At 37.7% G+C, this 23,187-nt stretch overlaps 1 protein-coding gene across 3 annotated transcripts in view; it reads right to left on the bottom strand.

Annotated features, from left to right (window-relative positions):
• The window catches only part of MDGA2 (MAM domain containing glycosylphosphatidylinositol anchor 2), a 568,076-nt gene that overhangs the window by 190,102 nt on the left and 354,787 nt on the right, over window positions 1-23,187 (bottom strand). For all 3 annotated transcript variants that reach the window (XM_087922505.1, XM_087922503.1, XM_087922504.1), the window contains exon 8: window positions 20,244-20,537. In XM_087922505.1, coding sequence (XP_087778631.1) covers window positions 20,244-20,537 — 294 coding nt within the window. The remainder of the gene's footprint in view (window positions 1-20,243; window positions 20,538-23,187) is intronic.

Genomic DNA, 23,187 nt, shown 5'->3' with positions numbered 1-23,187 from the left:
CCTAGTGCAGGGGTTGTCAAACTCAAGGTCTGGCAGCTGGATCCATCCTGTGGCGTGCTTAGTTCTGGCATGCGGGACCACCCCGGAAATAGTGAAGGATTGGCTTGCGGTGCCTTAGGCAGCAAAAATGGAGCTTGAGAGGGCCACACATGGCCCTCCCAAGCTCTGTTTTCACTAGCAGAGTGTTGCAGGAGGCCATCCCAGCCAAAAACGGAGCTTGGGAGCCTGTTTTCGCTGGCAGAGCACTTGGGCCACCACAGGTGCCCCCGATACAATGATATCATGCTGGCCACGCCCATCCCAGCCACACCCACCCCGGCCCTACAAGGTCAAATACAACCCTGATGTGGCCCTCAATGAAATCGAGTTTGACACCCCTGTCCTAGTGGAACTCTTTTAGAGATAGAGCAATCACACTGTTCCCTGGCATCATTTCTGAACTACAAGAATTTCTATCTGGGGATCTGCAGGATTGCAGTCATCCATAAGAGTTATAAAGGCATCCAGTGTCCACTGTCTTTTAAAGCCATTGGTTTCTAGGGAAAACATTATTTGTATAATGGAAGAACTCCCAACCTGGTCTGGTATAGTTGCTTAGTAATAGCCAAAGCACTGTGATTTCTAAAACATCCTCTAAATTACCAAGCAAGGCTCCCTAATTGAATTTGTCACTTTCACTTTCAGCAACATTCACACATTTGGAAGCAGAACTTTCCACATCCAGTTGCATATTTTTCTCTTTTTTAACTCCATGAGATGTTCACAGTAAATGGCATGTACATTTGGGGGAATACAGTTTTCCAAAACCAAGTCTTTTGGAGGGCAGCTGATAGCCAAACATATACATTTATATGGAATTTTCCCCTACGCAGACATTTTTGTATGTATATTTTTTATTTTTTTTATTTATCATTTTTATTTTTATTATATAAAATACAAAGAAGAAAAGAAAAAAAAATAGGAATTTACAGGAGGGAAAGGGAGCAGGGAAAAGGGGGTGTGAGATACAAGGGGAAAGAGAGAAAGAAAGAAAAGGGGCATTCACTTCCAACTCTTCTTAGCACAGTACAAGATGAACACGCTCCAACTTTTTGCTTTTATACATTACTATATAACAAGCCATTCCTATAACATCAAATCTTTCTAATCAACAAAACCAAAGTCCAAGTTTCATTTTTTTTCTTCACAAGCACAAATTCTAGAAGTGATATTTAAATAAAAACATATTTTCCTTTTTGAATAAAATAATCAGTTTAACCATTCCTGCATTATCTTTATTGCTATGGAAATAATGTGTACATTTTTTCTGCATATTTTGATGGAAGAATATAAGCCAACATTGAAAGACACATAATAAGGCTGAAAGAGAGCTGCATCCTCTTTTGCATATTAGTTTGGGAAGTGTCAATCAACAAGTCCATATCAAAAAGGAAAATTGTTTCCCTGTCCCAATTTCTAACACTGAGAAAAAAATAATCAAGCCTTTTCATTACCTAGTCGCTCCTTGCTCAGAAATGGATCACTGCAGGGGAACGATAGAAAGGCATCATACTCCGATTAGTGATTTCAGGAGAAATTTTCTTTTTTTTTATTACTGAGAATGAGATAAATGGTTAATTGGAAAAGAATGGACAAAAGGTACAAGTATATTGATTTAAAGTAAGATGAAATATATAAAATAGAATTAAGAAGATTGAAAAGCGGGGAGGAGTTATATGGAAGATATAGAATGGTAAATAAGATAGGTAATGGTATATAAGATGAGCATGCATTTAACTGAAGTCCATACAAAGAGAGGTAATCTGGGGCCAAGCCACTTTCTAAAAAGAAGTTTTATGTTTTTGTGTTTTGTGCGTTTATGTTTGACTGAGAATTAATAAAACCTTGGAGGAATGTCAGATGAGAATAATTGTAAACAAGTCAGAGGGAAATATAAATATGATGACTATATAACAGATAAATATAGAAAAGAAATGTAATTGAATAAGAGTAAAGAGAAATAATGAGAAATTTGTTAAAAGATATTTATGTGTCCATATGGAAATGGGGCAAATTAGAATTATGCGGTATAAAATAATGTTTTATCTGCCTTGTAAAGATTTACAATGGAAAGAGGTTTTATGTTTTTAATGTTTAATGATGTTTTGTTTGTCTTTAAAATTAATAAAATTTGTTTCAAAAGAAAAAAAGAAATGGATCACTGCAAATATATTGATAGCATAAAATCTGGATGGATCAATATAATTACATAAAGAAGCAGAAACCAGCAATGAGCAAATAGGCCCTGTTGCCTTCTCTAAATTTCTAATCAAGTTACAAATCCAATACTGTAAATCATAAAATATCTGAACGTCATTATAACCCTTACAATTGAACGATGAACTTGTGTGCATAAAGAATACTTATCATGTCTTGTAAAGGAGCACTTTAATCTATTTTGTTTAATCTCTTCTACCTCTGTGATCATTACAGATGATCAGAATTAGATAGGAACCTGGAATACCAGTTGAAAGGGAAAACTATCGAATGAATTAGCTGGCATTTTCCTTGCTGAAAAGTCAAAGCCTTATGGATAATAATTACCATTGGCAGTCATAAGATTTACATGGGTAACCTAGTGATTGCATTCAAAACATTTGGGTGTGAGGGACAGGGTAGGTGGGACAATGACACAAAACAGAAACATATGTGTACATGCACATTTTTTAAAAAAAATCCCCATGTTTTGGGGGGAGGGGCATTTTTGTTTTTTGTTTTAATAATACAAGCCTATTCTAAAGTTTGTAACACTGCACTTTTGATCTTATATGGTAGGGTCTTTGGTGAGACCATAGTGCTTAGATGGTTCTGGAGGGCCTGGAGGGCCAGGGATGCAGAGGTGGTATTCAGCAGGTTCTGACCAGTTCTGGAGAACCGGTAGTAGAAATTTTGAGTACTTTGGAGAACCGGCAAATACCACCTCTGACTGGCCCCACTCCTATCCGTTGTCTGCCTCCTGAGTCCCAGCTGATCGGCTGAGTCTTCTTTTGTTGCTCTGCACAGGAGAACAGAGATGGAAAGCAGGTTAGTGGGGTGGGAAGGGAATGTGATATTGCAGAAACCTTCCTTCAAGAGTGGTGAGGGAATGGGGATTTTGCAGTATCCTTCCCCTGCCACACCCACCAAGCCACATCCACCAAGCCAAGCCAAGCCAAGCCCGCCAAGCCAAGCCCACCAAACCACGTCAACAGAACTGGTAATAAAAAATGTTAAATCCCACCACTGCAGGAGTGTATGGGGTTATAAAGCCCTCCACCTTACTAGGAACTAACATAAAATCAGAGAGCAAAGAAAGGTCTCAAAAGATGCTTAGAAATATAATTGTGATATAAGAAAAAAAAATTCTTTTCAAACTTTACACTTCTTACATTTGGGTCAGGACTTGATACTAACTTATAATATAATTGGGTTTTGAAGCTCAGCAAATTGCATGGATTCAGCCCATTTGGTTTATAAAATTCAGCCCATTTGGTTTATGGAGTTTAACAAATATAGCGTTACCAGGTTGTGGCTTAGCCATCAATTCATGGTTAAACAAGTCACAATTAATATAATGGGTGGGCCATGTTTTATTTAAAATCTTTGCAAGTCTCATAAATAGGGAGTGATTTAACTTTGATCACACAAAATACTGTGAGACAGGGTGCCTGCTTGATAGAACAGGTGCTGTTGCATTCCCAGCTCCTTATTGTGGGGCCTGAGCACAGGGCAATCCACAACACGTGGTTTAAAATCTCAAGGTGTCAGACCCAATGATGTGATCACAGTTCTGTCTACTTTTTATGGGCATCACATGCCAAAAAGGGTACAGCCAAGATCCCACAGCTGTGGCTGTCATCTTGACTTTTTAAAAATCACTTTCTGTGGACACTCTTGCCTTAACACATTGTGCCCGTTGTATAGCCATTGCCATAAGTCTCTGCTGCTCACCCATGGAGGATACTGTGAACATACCCCTAGTGAGCAAGAACATGACACCAATAAAGGCACACAATGGCTTGAGAGAAGGGAAGAATCCCTGCCTCCATTATTTGCTCACTGAAGAGAGTTGTCTCTATAGAGTGACACAAACTATTGCTTTGTTTGTGTGCTGCTGTTTGTTTGTTTTCTAAGCCAACAGATCTCATCTGTTTCAACAGATTTGGGGGTGGGTGGGTTTAGAGAGCAGCATATCCAATGTTTTGCAATTTGCAAGCCAAATTTGTCTTTGCAATGAAGTCATTCACTGTAGTGGAAAGAAAAGTGGGGGTGGATGGAAAGGAGCTTAAGTCCCAGATGCAATCTACCCTAGATTTACTTTTGTACAAGATCATTATGTACACCAATACATATTCATTATATGCATTCAAAGGGTTTGATGGAAAAGCTCCCAAAGAACAGTTCTTGCATTTTCAAAATGACTTAAGTGCAATTCCCCCACCTCTGACTTAAGATAAGAAAGACCCCCTATTGTCAATTTGGAGAGTCATAGTCCCCAAACGAAGTTAAGATCATACAATATATTAAGCCCTGGCTTGTTTTGGCCACACTTCATTGAATAAATCACAATGGATTAATTCAAAGCACACAGCCAAAACTTACCTTGGTTAGACCACGATGGTATAGATATCAAGTATGTTGCGAGTTACCTCCAAAAAGAGGGGGAGAGGCAAAGAAGGGAAGAGGAACAGGACAAAAACTAAATAATTCAATTCAAGTTAATTTTATCCTAATATCATGTATTTAATAATTCGCTGTGCATTAAGTAGATTCCATTTTTTTGTGCTATAAACAATTGTACAGTAGCACCATTTGGGTGAGATGGACTCAGGGGATCTTACTCAAGCATTCTGTGCATTCCTGGACTTTCAGATTTTGCACCCTGCATGTAGCTAATACTAAAATGGATGAGGAAATAATCTAGATTATGATCTAGATATATGACAAAATACTATGTATCAGATGCAAGCAACCAAAACCATTCATGAACAGGTCCGAACAGATATTTTATTGTTGATCACACATATTGCAAGAACCTTGCCAGCTATATCTGATTTCCCTTGGGAAAGAGTTTGATCTCAGATGTATCCTCCCCTTAACGGACTTTAATCAACCAATAAGAATAGGCCTGGAAGGGACCTTGGAGGACTTCTAGTCCTAGTCCTAGCCCCTGCACAAGCAGGGCACCCTATACCATTTCAGGCAGGTGGCTATTCAGTCTTTTCTTAAAAACCTCCAATGATGAAGCACCTACAACTTCTGAAGGCAAGTTGTTCCACTGGTTAATTGTCCTCACTGTTATGAACTTTCTCCTTAATTCCAAGTTGTTTCTCTCATTGATTAGTTTCCATCCATTGCTTCTTGTCCTGCCTGCAGGTGCTTTGGAAAATAAGTTGACCCCATCTTCTTTCTGGCAACCCCTGAGATCCTGGAAGACTGTTATCATGTCACCCCTAGTCCTCCTTTTCTCTAGACTGGCCATCCCTAATTCTTTCTCTGAAACAATTTGAAAAAACATGTTTTATTTTATCTGTTTATTTAATGTTTTTCCTGCTGTCTTCTAATGCTATTTGCATTAATTTTTGTTGACGTACTTGTTCTAGAATGTTTGTCAATGTCTTTGGAAGTTTCATTAAAATTGCACAATGAATATTCAAAATGAATAGATAGCTTTAGTAGTTTCCACCCTCTGCTTAAAACTGGCTGAGGCTTAGTTTTTGATGATATTAATCTTGAAATCATTTAAATTTTTTTAAAATATATGTATATGCCTTCTGGAAAGAGAATTAAAAGTTCCATTCATTAGCCACTGGCTAACTGAATGAGTACATTCAGTTTATTTCCCACGTGTGCAAATTTATACTTTCTGTTAATACTAGCACATTTTCCACAGATCTCTGCACATAAACAATTTTCAAGTACTATAAATGTCAGAGTTAATCTATTTGGTTTAATAATCTCATCATTAGATTTGCTCATTTTGGATTGTGAACTTTAGTTTTTCTCTCTCTTTCTGGAGCTCAGATCTCTCTCTCCCGCCCTCCCTCCCTCTCTCCCTCTCTCTCTCTCTCTCTTTCTCTAAATCCAGGAGTGGGTATAACAACTGGTTCGGTGATTGCACACCTCCACTATTCCAGCTGGAATGACTGAAATTGGCCAAGAGTTTATTACCTTGATGCTATTTCCTCCAATGAGTTTGGACATCAAGATCTTCTTCATTCTTTTGATGGATTCTCTTCTAAACTTTTTCTTGACTTCAGTGTGCTTGATATGGTCAGCCTGAAGGATTCCCAATTAATTTGTAGTGGTCGTCTTCATCCAGACACTTGATGTTATTTCTTCAGTTTTTACTATTTTTCTCCATTTAATGGTGAGCATGGTACATTTGTCCAGTCCAAACTCCATTGCAATATCTTGGCTATGTATATCTCGAGTTTCCTATAGATCTTTCCAAAGCTGTATTGTTTCTTTCTTGTTTGTGTTTCATTTTCAGAATTTCTATTGCCATTTATACTTGGGTAGAATTGCCTCTAGTCAGATTGAAATGGCTGATTTTGCTTAAATTGGAAGATTTATGTCTCATAGCATTCAATTTTCCCAGCTATTGCTGTTATTTGTTGCTTTATTATTTTCAAAGCTTCTTCAATCTTTCTAGTGTAGCACCAATATTTATTTATAAGGCTTGCCTTGATCCTTACATTATTCAATTTTTGCTCTTTCAGGTCCTTTAGATTACTTGCATCTGATCTTATTTTCTTTATCAGGACCTTCAGTCTGATCTTTCACTTTGGGATTGATTGAATATGATCTTGCTTTTTGTTTGTTCTTCAGTATCCACCACAGCTGTTCTGTAGGCAGACTCATGGTCCTGTTCGATGGAAGTTATTTTAATCCTTGCAAGTTTCTTATTCACATCCTTCATTATAACTTCCAGATCTTTTGGGGACATTTCTTTCACTGTTGGCAGCCTTTGTCTTTCTACTGGTAATTCTGGATTTGTCATAATTTTCTCATTTAATTTTTTTTGTCAATGGGTTAGTTTATAGGTTGTTTCATAGCTGGCCTCTACTGGTTCCATTGTTATTGCCCCTTTTAAGTTATCATTTCTATAGTTCATGCAAATTAGTTCCAATTGTTGCTATCTGAGTTTCTTCTAATATTCAATTATTGTTTTTGAGTCTTCCCACATTCATAATTCTTCTGATCTTTTCCAGTTGTGCATCTTTGAATATTTTATTTCTGGCAATGAATATCCTTTGATCGGCTAATCATTGTTCAAGTTATTTGATTCTGGATGAATTATTTTCTACAGTTCAAAGATTTGCTTTAAGAAGACCCACCTTACTGGTTCTGATTTATAACAGCAGGCCATAATGACAGGATTTTCAAACACAGAATATTTTTGTCTTCTCTGTGGTTGTTCTTTTTCCAGTAAACCTACAGGGCTAAGTCCTGGCTGCCTAGCCATAGATCCCAAATACTGTTGCCCACTTGTCAATGGATCCCAAGAAAATCTAACATCAGATGAAGTCCTTGTTGACCCAAGTGATGACCAATCCATTATAAGATTGTTTTTCTGTTTTTTCACCATATTAAGTGGATTGATGCATATATTTAGACTGGCTCTTCCATGAAGATCTGTTTGGCATGTATGACCCTTTTGGTAGAATACACTATTGCCAGCAGAGCTCTCAAACTCATTAGCGCATAGCAAGTCCTTCTGTCAACCCTGAAGTTAGCTAAACTGAGGCCATTTTTATTTTTCTACTTCAGTGCTGACACATACTGGAGCTGAGGGATAGGGAGGAGGGAATAGAGATAGCTGAGGTTCTGTAGCCAAAACAAAATGCTTTCGCTTGGGAACCAAGGACATCCCCACAGGTGTTATGAAGGAGGAGACTGAGGTCATCTAGCAACTAGACTGTATGCTGATTGGACCATGTGACTGATAGTTTTGCAAAAGTGAAAAACTTTTAATTAGGTGAAAACTGCGGGAACATTTAGAGTCGGTTTTCACCAGCTTTGTGCCAATATGATATATCCAAATAAATTGTTCTTTGAGGAACTTGCCTGCTTTGGAGTTCTCTTTGAGATGGATGTATTACTTGGAACCTTGACACCTTCCCCCACAACAAGGATGTATCCATAGTAGGGGCATCATGGTTGGTTGCACAGCCAGTCAATTGTTTACACTAGATTTGGCATTTTTCTCCATCTATCAATTCCTTCCCAAGGACTTGGGATAGGGACATGTTGTTTGATATGTTAAATTATTATTATTCTTTTGTAAGGTAAACTGCCCAGAATTATTCTGGTCAGGAAGCCTTAAATGTAATAGATAGATAAATAGATAGATAGATAGATAGATAGATAGATAGATAGATAGATAGATAGATAGATAGATAGATAGATAGATTTCAGCAGTGCCCTGGTAATTATTTAATACAATTAATGAAAAGCATTCTGGAAGAGTTCCATTTTGCCTAATTCTGGTAAAGCCAGCAAAGATAGTCCATGTTGAACCCTTAACATTACTGTTACTGTTTTATGACTTGTCCCATTAAGGAATCTCTTAATTCAGAATTAATAATGCGATATAGCTTTTTGTAAAACTATACAAAATGTTTATTCTTCCATAAAAGGCTTCTTTGAAATAGCCTTGTCAAATTAGATTTGAAAGTGGGAAGAGATGCTAACACAGAAGGTACTATTTCAAGAGGATAACATCCATAGTTTGGAAGGGAAATAATTTACATTTAAAACTGACATGTTGCAATCTGATTTGCTTTACAAAATTTATGTCTCAGTATTAGAGAAACAGATTTTCACAATTTTTCTATTCGGTTGACATTTGCTCTTATGTGTATGTATGGATGTGAGAATTATAATACATATGGCATAATAGATACGAATAATAGATACTAATCTATTTTTTTCTGTTCTTCAAATCCAGCTTACCCATAGAACTATGTTGTCTTCATTAATATGACTGTAATTAAGAAACACTTCTTGGGGCAAATGGGGTTTTCTATTATCTCTGGTATACTGAAATGAAATCACTTGGTTTGTTTTATTTCTAATTTGTCAAAGAAATCACTGTATCCTGATTCACCTGCAATTTTAATAATTAGCTGTGGCTTACAAATTACAAGGGCTGGGTTCACACATCAGGCTGAGCCAAAACTAAAACAAAATTATGACATACTATAATGCATGAAAATGCACAGTGGGTGCACATACTCAATGGATATTTACCCAACCATTAGTTTACAAGAGAATGCAACCAAACCTTTTTGTGTCTCATGGGACTAGCTGAGAAGCACTATTAGCTACTCGTGGCATTAGAGAAACTAATTGTAAGCATCCCTGGGAAATCCAGGAGTATCTCTCAAAGAACACTTTCCTCCTTCATCCAAGAGCTAAGCTAGAACTATGGAAAGAAAGTGCATCGTGAGTTTTTCTTTTTCTTTTCCTGTAGCACATGATAACCAAGAAACCACCATCTTTTTCTGAAATAGCAGAAGTAATCTCTCAATTGATGAATCACAGGATTTTGCACATTCCATATATTTTTCAATCAGAAGCTTTGAAGCCAACCAAGTCTCTTCATTACCTATTCAAATCCCTACACTGGGAATTCAAGAAAAGAGCAGTTTATCAGGGAAAGGAGATGGGATAAAGAAAAGAAGGGAAAGTCAGTTTAATATAAGAATTATCTCTCTTTTTTGTTTAGTCACCATGGGAGTATTTGCGATGAAACAAGTTGTTAGCTTTGCAGTAGGTCAAAGGTCAACATAGGAAGATGAAAAAAGGCCTAGTTTAATCATCATCATCATCATCATCATCATCATCATCATCATCATCATCCTGGATGATAATGATCCCAAGGAGAAAATGAGTGGGTTGCACTGAGAAATAAAGGAGGCAAATGAGAGTTTGGAATATGCGCAAGGGAAGAGTGAAACCAGCAGAGGAAACCTAGTTAAATCTGATCCCCTGCTGTGGAGGAAGAAAGGTAAAAAGAATGAAAATGAACCATTCAGTAATGGCATTTGGACATCATTGCAAAAGATGGGGGCAACCATGTTTTCAGCTCTACCAATTACTTGAACTAGAGTGCTGTAATACTGAGATAATACTTAAAACGATGAAGGGAAACCCTCATTTGGTCCTTCTAGTTCCACTTCTAGATTTGGATTGCAAAGACTGAAAGGCATGGGGCAATATAGTGAATGACATTGGTGTAAACTAGATTAACTTAGATTTCTCCTTTTGTTCCCTTATCTCCTGTCTTGAATTTCTTTTGCTTAAGACATCTTTGACTTTTTCTATACTTTACATTATGCTGTTCATCTCGAAAAGGAACAACATGACAGTTAACTTAATAATGTTCCTGAGTCATGACTTAATGCCTCCCAGTACTGGTTGCCTCAGAAAATTACTCAAAGAAGGCAGTCACCAAACTTCTGGTATGAACTATTATAAAAATGTATTCTTACCCATCTAATACAGCATTTATTATTCAACAGTCTTTAAGACCATTAGGGCCTTTGTCTTCAGCACAACACAGCTTTATAAAGTTCATCCTTGTTTTATAGACCCAAGACCCCATAGAAGAGTAAACATAAGATTAATCTTACAGCTGAATCAAAGTAGAGGTTCATGTAGGCTTGCAGTGGGATACAGTCCTCAATTCCACGGCAGATTGTGAAAGAAACTATGGGGCTGCACAAAAGCACCAATGGGTTCATGGGATGAAAAGCCTTGGCTTGCCTACCTTGGATGAAGTTCAACATTTAATTTCAACAACGGCCAGAGCTGTGCAAAGTATGACGACAACATCCCTCCCAGGAGAATCTGGTACTCAAAAGTCTGTTCTTTTTAAAGATGGAGAAATTATGTTATTGGAGACAGACAGAAATAAATTCCTTCTATTAATTTTACTCTGCTGCTTTCCTATGCCTCTCTATTCATCTCTTGCATATTGGTTTTGTTCTCTTTAAACTAGTATATTCTCACACTAAATACTTACTCTAGTTTAAGTTATGCCCAGCATCAATTATTAGAAATGCAAAATGATAAATTCTTTGTTCCCAGTGAAAAGATGCCTAGAGACCTTATTGTTTGTAAACTTCTAAGTTTCACAAATCAATCTGAAAGCTGTACCCTTTGTTGGCACAATTAATTAAATTGTTTACATTATTCTATAAATACCTCTGGGAGACTGATTTTTCCCCATTATTTTACATAGAGTGAGATCTCTCCAAGATGCTGATGATAATCAATAAGTTATTCTGTTCCTTATATTAACTTTAGATGAAAATTCTTTCCATGGTGACAACTTCCTTGGGGATAATTTTTCTGAGATTCCAATCGCTGTAACAAAAAAGGCCGTTAATTTATCAAATACAGATACTGATTAACAGAGTTGGAAGGGACCTTGTAGGTCATCCAGTCCACACACACCCCCGGCCCAAGCAGACCCTACACTATTCCTGACAGATGGCAGTCCAGTCTCTTCTTGAAAGCTTCCAGTGATGAAATTCCCACAACTTCTGAAGGCAAGCTGTTCCATTGGTTGATTGCTCTCACTGTCAGAAAATTTTCTCCTTATTTCCAGGTTGAATCTCTCCTTATTCAGTTTCTATCCATTATTCTTTGTCTGGCCTTCAGGTGCTTTGGAAAATAGCTTGACTACTTTCCTTCTGTGGCAGCCACTCAAATATTGGAATTCTGCTATCATGTCTCTCATGGTCCTTCTCTTCATTAGACTAGCCATTCCCAGTACCTGCAACCATTTATTATATGTTTTAGCCTCCAGTCCCCTAATCATCTTGGTTCCTCTTCTCTGCACTCTTTGTAGAGTCTCAACATCTTTTTTATAGTGTGGTGACCAAAACTGAATGCAGTACTCTAGGTGTGCTCTTATTAAGGCTTTATAGAGTGCTATTAGTACCTCAATTGATCCTGATTGTATCCCTCTGCTAATGCAATTTAGGATTGCATTTGCTTTTTCTCATGGCACACTGTGATGAAACAGAGGTAATCTGAACTTCAACCGTATTTCATGCATTTCACAGCTATGAGAGCAATGCGAGTCAAATTAGTATGATCAATAAAAAGACATAGTGCAACATATGTAAAAAAGATGTTGAGACTCTAGAAAGAGTGCAGAGAAGAGCAACAAAGATAATTAGGGAACTTGAGGCTAAAACATATGAAGAACAGTTGCAGGAACTGGGTATGTCTAGTCTAATGAAAAGAAGGACCAGGGGAGACATGATAGCAGTGTTCCAATATCTCAGGGGCTGCCACAAAGAAGAGGGAGTCAAGCTATTCTCCAAAGCACCTGAGGGCAGCACAAGAAGCAATGGGTGGAAACTAATCAAGGAGAGAAACAACTTAGAACTAAGGAGAAATTTCCTGGCAGTTAGAACAATTAATCAGTGGAACAACTTGCCTCTAGAAGTTGTGAATGTTCCAACATTGGAAGTTTTTTAAAAAAATGTTGGATAACCATTTGTCTGAAGTGGGGTAGGGTTTCCTGCCTAGGCAGGGGGTTGGACTAGAAGGCCTCTAAGGTCCTTTCCAACTCTGTTATTCTATTCTATTCTATTCTATTCTATTCTATTCTATTCTATTCTATTCTATTCTATTCTATTCTATATAAAGATAAGCATGTAAGAATATACCTATTACATCTTACCTGGCTAAAAAAAGAAACCTTAGTCAATCTCACTTATATTTTTGCAAATTACTGTTCAGTAAGGTAAATTATTCCTACTGAGCTTGACACCAGTATCTCAAAAATACTCCTTTTTTAAAACAAAATTTTATTTTTTAGACAAAAATACTCTTCAGTGTACACAGGCACAACAAACACTCAGATTATGTTGGCTACAGATGTTGTTGTTTGTTTCTTCCCTTTTCCTACTAATAAAATGGATTCTTTATGTCTTGATGGCTATTTCTTCCTAATGTCCATTCAAAAGACTTCTGAACTAGTTACAATCAGCCATTACCTCTCTAATGAGAAGTTTTAACAAAATAACTTCCATAGCTTATTTTAGAAAATATATGGGAGCTATTCTAAAAGGAATTGACATCTCATTTTTTAAAATATTTACAATTGTGGAAGTGCTACATGAAGAATATATCACTGCCATGTAAAATTGCCATGAAGTCATCCCTAAAATTCGTTAATTAATCATGAAATAAAACACAATACATACATTCAAATTTGGCCAAGAATGATCATTTCTTTGTCTTCAAAAATCATCGAGTGAGCTTAATTTCCACACACGACATCCATCTAATATTCCATTATCACCCTTTTCATGAGTTACCTTTCCAAAATACTTGAATCCTGTTCTCCCAAGTGTAGAGCACCAACTTGGGAAATATTGGCAAGTTTCTGCCTCAACATTTTCTCTTCTTTCTCTTCCTGGATGTTTTTAAGTTATGTCTGTCTGTCCATCCATCCATCCACACACCGATCTTAATATTAACTCAGAGATACATATATTACAAACCTAAGTGCTCTGTTGCCATGTTTGTTTTGCAAAACAATTTAGGCTCCATGAGAGATGAGTGTGGGAACAGAAAATAGTGAAGTATTGATATGAACTTACTTACAGGCCTCTCTCTCTCTCTCTCTCTCTGTGTATCAATTTCAAATGTGTTCAGCAATTCAAAGGGATCACTCCAATCAGGAGTCCCATCAATCAATTACTGTTTTTCTTTTCTATATGATTTCCTGATATGGTACATGATATAAACATTTCATTATATTGTGCTTGGTGGTATTTTAATTTCTAGTGTAGGTGTTTTCAAGGAATAGTAAAAGAGGCTCAGTTGTAATTGCATGAAGCTTTTTTTCTGTTTTCATCACCCCCTCCAAACTCATTAGCACTGATGTAAAGAAAACAAAGAGTTTAAAACAAAATCTGATCCAAACTCAAGAAGTACGTGATCTCGAGCGAATTCCTCCCTTATGATTTGTTGTGTTTTTATCAGGCTGAGATGAGAGCAATGGACCTTATCCAGTGGATAAACCTCAGTGAAATGAATAGATGCTCTACAAAATATGCTATGGCACTTCTTGCTTTTTTTCTTTTTTTAACAAGACTTTGGTAAAACTATTTCCAGTGGATGGGTCTGCAACATTTAAAGAATATGTATTTCTTTGAAATGAGATGAGAACCTGGATCTTTTCACATTTATTGTGTACAATATATCCAATATCCTTTGGCAAAATTGTTGCAGGACAACTTTCATGTGCAATAATCTCATTTATATGGCATCATTCAACATCTCAATTTATCAAGTAACACTAGATCCGGAAGTTCTTGGATTACCTACCCGCTTTCAGATATGTTAGACTTCAATGATCCATTATAGTTTATAGCATAATAGCTGGGCATGACAAAATTGCAGTTCATAGCAATAGCACTTAAGATTTATATACTGCCCCATAGTGCTTTATAGCATTCTTTGAGCAGTTTGCAAAGTTGGAATATTACCTCCAACAAACTGGGTCCTCATTTTACCAATCTCAGAAGGATGGAAGGTTGAGTTAACCTTGAGCCTGTCAGGATCAAATTCCAGCCTGTGGGCAGAATTTGCCCACTATATTGCATTTTAACCACTGCAACATCCTGGCTCCTTTCTATCTGAAATATTGTCCTCTTGAGGAGGATGCTATAAGCTGTCCAGGCATAATGGAATAACAACAAAAAAAAAAAGCGGGGGGGGGGTGTTCCTGAGAATCCAGGAAGCTGAGCAATGGATGATATCCAGCCATTGAGGAGTCAATTTGGTGTGACACCTTTTGATACCTGTTTAGAATGACTCCTGCTCACATTTGATAGAGCCATTGGGGGGGTGGGGAGGGGGAAAGATTTCCATCATGATACCCAGTAGTTCGAATTTTGTTCCTTCTTGGCTTGCAGGAATTATAAAAAAAATCTACCTGTAAAAAATGTTGGAATCAAAAAAAAAATATCCATTATGTTTTTTTATTCTCAGGGAGTGATTTTATGGATATATATTCCAAAACAATGGACATTATTCCCAGGGTAGATAGATGCTTTGATTGACATTTAGAATGGTTTTAGTTTACCTATCTTGTTTTCCAAAATAGTAACCATGAATCATATACTCCCTCTCCACACTTTAAGAAAGTCATTGTAAAATTCTAAGATATAACAGGTAGTCCTCGAGTTATGACCACAATTGAGCCCCAAATTGATGTTGCTAAGTGAAACATTTGCTAAGTGAATTTGCCCCATTTTATGACTTTTCTTGCCACAGTTATTAAGCCAGTCGTTGCATTTGTTAAGTTAGTAACATGGTTGGGGAAGGGAATCTGATTTCCCCATTGGCTTTGCTGGTCAGATGGTTGCAAAAGGGGGCCACATGATCTTGGGACACAGCCACAGTCATGAAGTCTGAACTGGTTACCAAGTATATGAATTCTAATCACATGTTCATGGGGATGCTGCAAAGATCATAACTTTGAAAAATGGCCTTAAGTCACATTTTTCAGTGCCATTGTAACTTTGAACAGTCACTAAATAAGCAGTTTTAAATCAATAGAATCACCTGTATTCTATTCATAGTTTATGACAGCATTATTGCAGATGGAAATTGATATAATTGCTTCCTTTAAAAAAAAGAAGGAAGGAAGGAAGGAAGGAAGGAAGGAAGGAAGGAAGGAAGGAAGGAAGGAAGGAAGGAAGGAAGGAAGGAAGGAAAGAAGAAAGAAGGAAGGAAAGGAAGGAAAGAAGGAAGGAAGGAAGGAAGGAAAGAGAAAGAAAAAAGAAGGAAGGAAGGAAGGAAGGAAGGAAGGAAGATAAGAGAGAAAGAAAGAAGAAAAAAGGAAGGAAGGAAAGAAAGAAAAAAGAAAGAAAGAAGAAAAGAAGGAAGGAAAGAAAGAAAGAAAGAAAGAAGGAAAGAGAAGGAAAGAAAGAAGAAAAGAAAGAAAGAAGAAAAGAAGGAAAGAAAGAAGGAAGGAAAGAGAGAAAGAAAGAAGTAAAGGAAGGAAAGAGGGAAGGAAGGAAAGAAAGAAGGAAGAGAAGGAAGGAAGGAAGGAAGGAAGGAAGGAAGGAAGGGAGTATCTTAATAAGATACTCCACACAGCCAAGCTTTCATTGGAAATAAGCCTGGACTGAATTTAAACATGCCTTTACCTGTCAAAAATGAAGAAAATAAAAATGTTAATACTATTTTGGGGATAAGGTCAGACAGATTGTATAACACTGACTACCGCTGATGCTTTGGTAACAAAGATAGTTTTAAAAGTATTCCTAAGCAGAAAGAAAAACAATAACAAAAACCAATGCTGGAATAAGCTCCTAAAATGATTTCCCTTGCAATATTAGATGGATTGGAATCATTGCAGCATTTTGTAAAAGCTGTCAAAAAAATAAAAAAGCCACCAGAACACATAAACAGTATTTACATGTACATACAGTGTTTTTACCCATATGTCATCTACAGTACCTAGATCAAACAGAAGTCCAGCCTATGTTATCTTGGGTTAAGCTTTTAGCAGAGACCTCAAGAATCATTAGGAAAGCCTTACTGGAATCAGTGTCTCCCCTCTTGCAAGCAGCAAAATATCTGCTTAAAAACCATTTTAATGGATAAGGAGAGAAAATGGCTCTCCTTTTTTTACTGAATAAGCTATCTAAGGAAGCAAGCCAAAGATCGTACCAACCTTCCCTTTGAGACACTCTAAGACAACAGTTCTAAATTATTTTTACACATTCTATTTCAAGGCTTTTAAAGAATACTGAGTCCTTGTCCTTAGCTATGAAATAATTGAGGGCGTATTCTAATTTAAAGAGAAACAAAGTTAGGGACCCAACTCTTCTTTTTGTAAGACGGGGCCATATATACATATTTGTGTGTCAGTTGTTGATAAAGGTTTGAAATCTTCTCCCTATATTCTTTTTCTGAAAGGGCATTAGATGAAGGATGGAGAACTGTAAAGTTCAAGATATCTATGGCCTAATTGATCAAATTGCACACTAAAAAGCATAATTTGGGAGGGAAAATACCTGGAATCAGAATGACTACTTGCAGGCAACATCTGGAAATCCATGGTAAAACCCACTGTGGGAAGCCAGCTGTTTTCAGAACATATGAGTGTCAACTCATAAATCCTATGCCTGTTTTAGGGTTGTCATAAACAAGAGGTGGGGGATGAAATCTGGAAGAGCAGTGCAGCAGTCTGAAATCAAAAGTACATTCCAACACTTATCTTAAAAAGATTGTAACTAAGCTACCAGAACTTTTGCCCCCAACCCATGAATATGCTTAATTGGAGAATCTGGAAGGGGGAAAACAGGGTCACAGGTGATTGTAAATTGCGTATGCCACAGTTGACTTCATACAGGTCATGCCAGTATTCCATCTCTAATAAATCCTTTGAAGTTTTTGAAGTTTGGCTGGAGAGTTATGGTTTAATTACAGAGATCACTGGAATCCTGACAATGAGAAGTAGATCATCCATAATAATGTCATAATTTCTTTGGGTGGGCAGATTTTATATGAACACAACCACTGCATTTGTTTAATCTAGGTCTAATGTCTTGTATGAACTCAACACATATATGTAGATCAAGTTGGCAATTATTTCCCCAAATCTTGTCAGACATGTTGGACTTCAACCCCCACAATCCCTTGTGAGCACAGCCACTGGCTTGGAATTCAACTGCAGGAGCTAAAGAGAAAAACCCCTGGAGAGCATCGGATTTCAGAATACACATTAAGGGGGTCCCAGGAGCCTTGAAGGAAATAACAAGTTGTTTGCTTTTTTTTTCAGCCTAGTTCTCAGATATGGGAGCACTGGTTTATGCTCTAAATGTTTACAACTCTCATGAGAGAAAAGTATATGTCCATATCTTTTTTTCTCTGATAGTTTATCTCTTTTATTTTACCTACATTTCTCTCCAATTCCCACTTTCTTGTGTTTTGTTTCTTCCAGGCATAGGTTTTCAAAGCACCCTTCCAGCAAGACAAAAATAAATATTTCATTGGATGGCTTGGAAAAAAAATTCCAAAACCGCGATGTCTCTATAACTACAAAGAGCAAAATCATTCTAGCTGCAACATTATACGAAAGCAAAAGCTGGACTTTGAAGCAACAAAGTAGGAAGAGTATTGGTGGCCTTGAACTTGGAAGTTGAAGAAAACTCCTGAGAATACCATGTACAACCAAGAAAACAAACAGATGGATCACTGAACAAACCAATCCAGAGTTTTCATTTGTGACATAAGTGACTAGGCTTGCATCATCCTACTTTGCTCACATCATGCAAAAACTCCACCAAGAAAAACTCAGTGGAAGGAAAGAGAACAGCACAATCAGCAGCTGTCATGCCCCTGGTGGAGACTGACTCTGAGGGAGAGGAGGAACAGCTGACAGGGAGTGGAAGTGTGGCTCCAGAGGTTGTGGAGGAGGCTGGGGAAGAGCAGAGGCCGGCTGGGCAGTCAGAGGAGGACCCAAGCCCATCCCCTATCCATCCTAGGGTACACAGGGAGGAGACAATAAGGGAGAGATGTAGTCTACAGGGGAGGAGAGGGCCTTGATCCTCTTCTTGCAGCTGTGACAACTGGATAAGTGGACGGACATGCGTACAGGCCAGTGCTGTAAACAAAGCATGGAAATATCTCTATTTCCTCTCTGAATTTGGCGTCCTTCCCAGTGTGTGTTCTGTTATCTGTGGACATCTTCAAGCCCTTATCTTGACTAGTTTGTGTTGTTTTTCACTCTTTATAATTTATAGGCATTTTTAGTTTAAACAGCATTTTTTTCCTTCTTGTAACTGCTCATGTGGGAGTTTTTTTTTTTGTCTCCGGTCAAGGATATTTGGAGCTTGGAAGCAAAGTGAAGGAATAAAAGTTGCTTTATCTGTTTTTTGTGACTGTGTTTATTTTGTATCCCACCCTAGGTCATCACAGCAGCAAGATGGCTGGACTTAGTTGCAGGGGCTGTGTGAATGCACAGCGGGAAAGCCTGAACTAAGGAGAGATCATAATGGAGAAATTATTTCTACAATTTGTGTTTGCTCTGAGTCAACCACAATTTGATGACCCATAATCAATCATTGGGTTTGCAAAGGGACCCGGTCTTTTTAATTGTTTTAATGAAGTTTCAAACTAGGGCTAAACAGTTTTGACCCATCAGCATGTTTTATTAGGGCAATTTTTTTCATTTGAGAGGGGAAGCTGGAAGATGTTAACCTCAGATTCACAATCCTGATTAAACTCATATATAGAGGGATAATGTACCTTACTTAAGATAACTCTTCAGGCATATGATTATATGGTTTCTAGATCATTTGCTAATACTTAAGCTTTTATCAAGGTTACCAGTTAGTTTGCAGTTACCAAGAAAGGACCGGTTAAAACAGTTCTAGAACATGCCATTGAAAGAATAAAACCTGTTTACATTAAAACAAGATTGATATCCAGCATTTTATTTTTTTTATTTTTTTAAAAAAAACTGCTTTGTGGTTTACTGGTGGGATTAAATAGCATGTTTAGGTATATTAAAATGAAGTTGTATAATTTGCATTTCAGCGTCTTTTGGAAACCAGTCAAAATCTTAGCATCCTGTACAAATCTAGCTATCATTGTAAGCCATATTATGGTTTATTGTTTGGACAACACATGTTAACTAAACGCAACAATAAGTTTTGTCATGATGGGTGAATCCTGCCAATTAATGTCAACATGATTTAATTGGAAATTGATTAAATGCTTTTTTTTCCATTCAAGGAAGAATAAGGGAGATATCCTTCACATGCTAGCATGCACCAATTTATTCCCTGCTCAAACTAACCAAAACTCTACATCCAGTTTAGTCAAAGACAATTGTTTGGTAGGGAGCTATGGCCCCTTTATGACTTGCGGACTCCTAGAATTCCTGAGCCAGCCATGATGATTCAAGAATTCTGGAAGTTGAAATCCACAGGTCATAAAAGGGATGTAGTTCCCCACCCCTGGTCTATGGGTACCCAAACATTGCAGTATGCACTTGCTTCAGAGAGGACTGTGTAGCAAAAACCAATTTCACACAGAAGATTAACAACTCAACAATCTACACAACAGGGAAATATGAATCTGCTGATTGAAATGAAATACCCAAAAAACCCATTATTTTAAAATTTAATATTACTGCAGAAAAGATGGAGTAAAAGGGAACCGAGACTTACACTGCACGATCAGCTGTACCAATGCTTCCCTTGGCTTGACATTAAATCCATTGTATTGACTGGTTTGACACCTGTAGGTCCCTGTCATCTCCCTTGAGACATTGACAATCCGCAGGATGCCATCATAGCTCTCCATCTGCATTGTCCCATCTGGCATGGGAACTTCCTTGTCTGCCCTGGACCAGAGGATGATAGGCTTGGGTTTCCCGGTCACCTGGCACTGCAGTTCAATGGTATCTCCTTCTCTGGTGACCAAGGGTGACTTTTCTTGTGGAACAGTCAGGTTGGGTGGAACTTCAAATGGGTGCAAAGGGGAAAGGAAAGGAAGAAAACAAGAAGGGGAAATGAAATGGTTAGTACGTGAGAGTTCTGTGACTTTGAATGCCTAATTGGACAACATAAGGCATAATTTAACCAGCTCTGGAAGAGTATGACAGAATCATAAAATGACAGAGTTGCAAGGGAAGTTGGACGTCTTCTAGTCCAGGGGTCTCCAACCGTGGCAACTTTAAGCCTGGAGGACTTCAACTCCCAGAATTCCCCAGCCGGCAAAGCTGGGGAAACAAAGCTGGCTGGAGAATTCTGTTGAAGTAGAACAGAGTTGAAGTCTGCCAGGCTTAAAGTTGCCAAGGTTGGGGACCCCTGTTCTAGTCCAACCCACTGCTCAAGCAGCAGACCCTATACCTTTTCAGACAAATGATAGTCCAGTCTCTTCTAAAAAATGACAAATGATGGAGCACCCACAATTTCTGGACGCAAGCTGCTTCACTGATTAATTGTTCTAACTGTCAGAAAATTTATCATTCTTTCTAGGTTGGTTTTCTCCTTGATTAGTTTCCATCCATTACTTCTTATCCTGCTTTCAGGAGCTTTGGAGAATAGATTGACCCCCTCTTCTTTGTGGCAGACCCTTATATATTGGAACATTGCCATCCTGTCACCCCTAGTCCTTCTTTTCATTAAACCAGACATACCCAATTCCTGCAACCGTTCTTCATATAATTACCTTCTATGAAATTACTTTACTTCATAGCTAATCTTTTTTGTGGGAGGGTGAATAACAAAAATAAACGAATACATCAATCACTGAACTTTTTTTTTTCATTGATGCAAAATTATTTGTATTCAGCAAAGAGAATTTCATACCTGAATATATTTTGATATGGTATTATGCACACCCCAATATAAGGAACAAGGAAGAGAACAGAATCTTGCCTGTTCTCTGTGTATCATTTTTTTAAGAGGACATTTATTTACTTTATAATGGGGAGGCACATGAATACCCATAACTCATTGATGGCTTAATCTGACCTCTTCTTTGTTAATTGGTAGTTTGGGTGAAATAAATCATATTCTTGAGTATGTATAACAATATGTGTGAAGTTATGTTCTGATTTTACTACATTGGAAATCACAATGTCAGTTCTATGGCTATCAAAATATGGCTATTTTCTTCTGGCAATATTTTGTTAGTAAAGAGAAAGACTCCTTCAAGTCAACCACGGTTCTAGTAACCACATAAAGATACACACTGGGGTTTGGGGGAGGAAATGTAAAAAGTACTTCCCTTCTCGCAGGGTTGGGATTCAACCGGTGTTACTTCCGGTTCAGTGATTACGTTTTATGCGCATGCACGCCAGACACATGCTGTGTGTGCATGTAATACACCTAAAGCTGTGCCGCCTGGATGGCTGATAAGCAATGCGCGCGAGTGCGCAGCATTTGAAAAACCACTTTTTACTGCTTTTCCAACCTCAGCTGTGCCATGCAATGCAGCTGAGATTGAAAAAACAGGAAATAAAGGTCAGGTAACAGCCCAGGCAGGTAGCTGGGCCAACAGCAACAGACACAGAACCAGTTCTATGTCTGCTGCTCTTCAGAACTACCAGTTCTATAGAGCCGAGCAGAACTGGTAGCATCCCAACCCTGCCTTCATGTGGCCTTTTGCTTTGTCCAAAGCAAAAGTGAAAAATGTCTCTCACTGCCTTCTTTTGGGTTGTTTAACTTCCCAAACTGGCCTATAGCCTTGGGATTGCCTTTTGGCCAACTATTAATCAGGTCCATCCTTGTTAGCTATCTTCATACTCAACCAAATATTAGTCAGGAGCTGCTACTTGCAAAGTATTTTTTCCAGAGCCCTTCTCAAGTCTTGCAATGCCCAAGATTACCTGTTTTAGATTGCCATAGCTCCAGTAGCCCCATATGTAGAGTAGGAGCATATCTTTCATTTTTTGTCAATTTTATCATTTTTCCATCAAACAGATAACACTGTAAGTAATATAAATTCTGCATATCTTTGTTTATGTGCAATGGCACCTACTTGGTTTCTTTCATGCACACTATTTTCATGTTTTCCATTATACCGTATATTTATTATACTGTAAGCTGCCCAGAGTTGCCTTGAATCCCAAGATGGGTGGCATAGAAGTTTAATGAATAAGTAAGTACATTTAATAAATAAATATTCCCAAATACACATTTCAACATGCACATCTCTCTTTTAGTCTTCACTGAGAGCCTGTTTAAGAGCCTGTCTGCCTGAAGTAAAATAGGAAGTAGTGCTATCTCTTTTTCCCAGATGTAGTAATTCAGTGGTAGCCAAATAATTTTGACAATGCCTGAAACACCTGTTCCCTTTTCCTAGAACTAAGTCTGCATGTATGTGCATTACACACACAAAATAAAAATAAAAATTCTGCTTTATTGGAAAACAGACACCCAAGTGGTCAAAACAAAAGGCCATGAGAAGGGCAGTACTTTTACAGAATAACAGAGTTGGAAGGGATGTTGGAGGTCTTCTAGTCCTACTCCCTGCTCAAGTAGGAGACCCCATTCCAGACCATCTCTTCTTAAAACTCCCACAGCTTCTGAAGGCTAGTAATTGTTCTCACTGTTAGGAAATTTCTTCTTAGTTCTAGGTTGCTTTTCTCCTCAATTAGATTCC

The sequence above is a fragment of the Pseudonaja textilis genome, chromosome 1 (assembly GCF_049901715.1).
Source record: "Pseudonaja textilis isolate UNSWEBS1 chromosome 1, rPseTex1.2, whole genome shotgun sequence".
Taxonomy (NCBI): domain Eukaryota; kingdom Metazoa; phylum Chordata; class Lepidosauria; order Squamata; family Elapidae; genus Pseudonaja; species Pseudonaja textilis.
The sequence above is the reverse complement of the archived record's forward strand: the minus strand, read 5'-3'. Positions and strand labels throughout refer to the sequence as shown.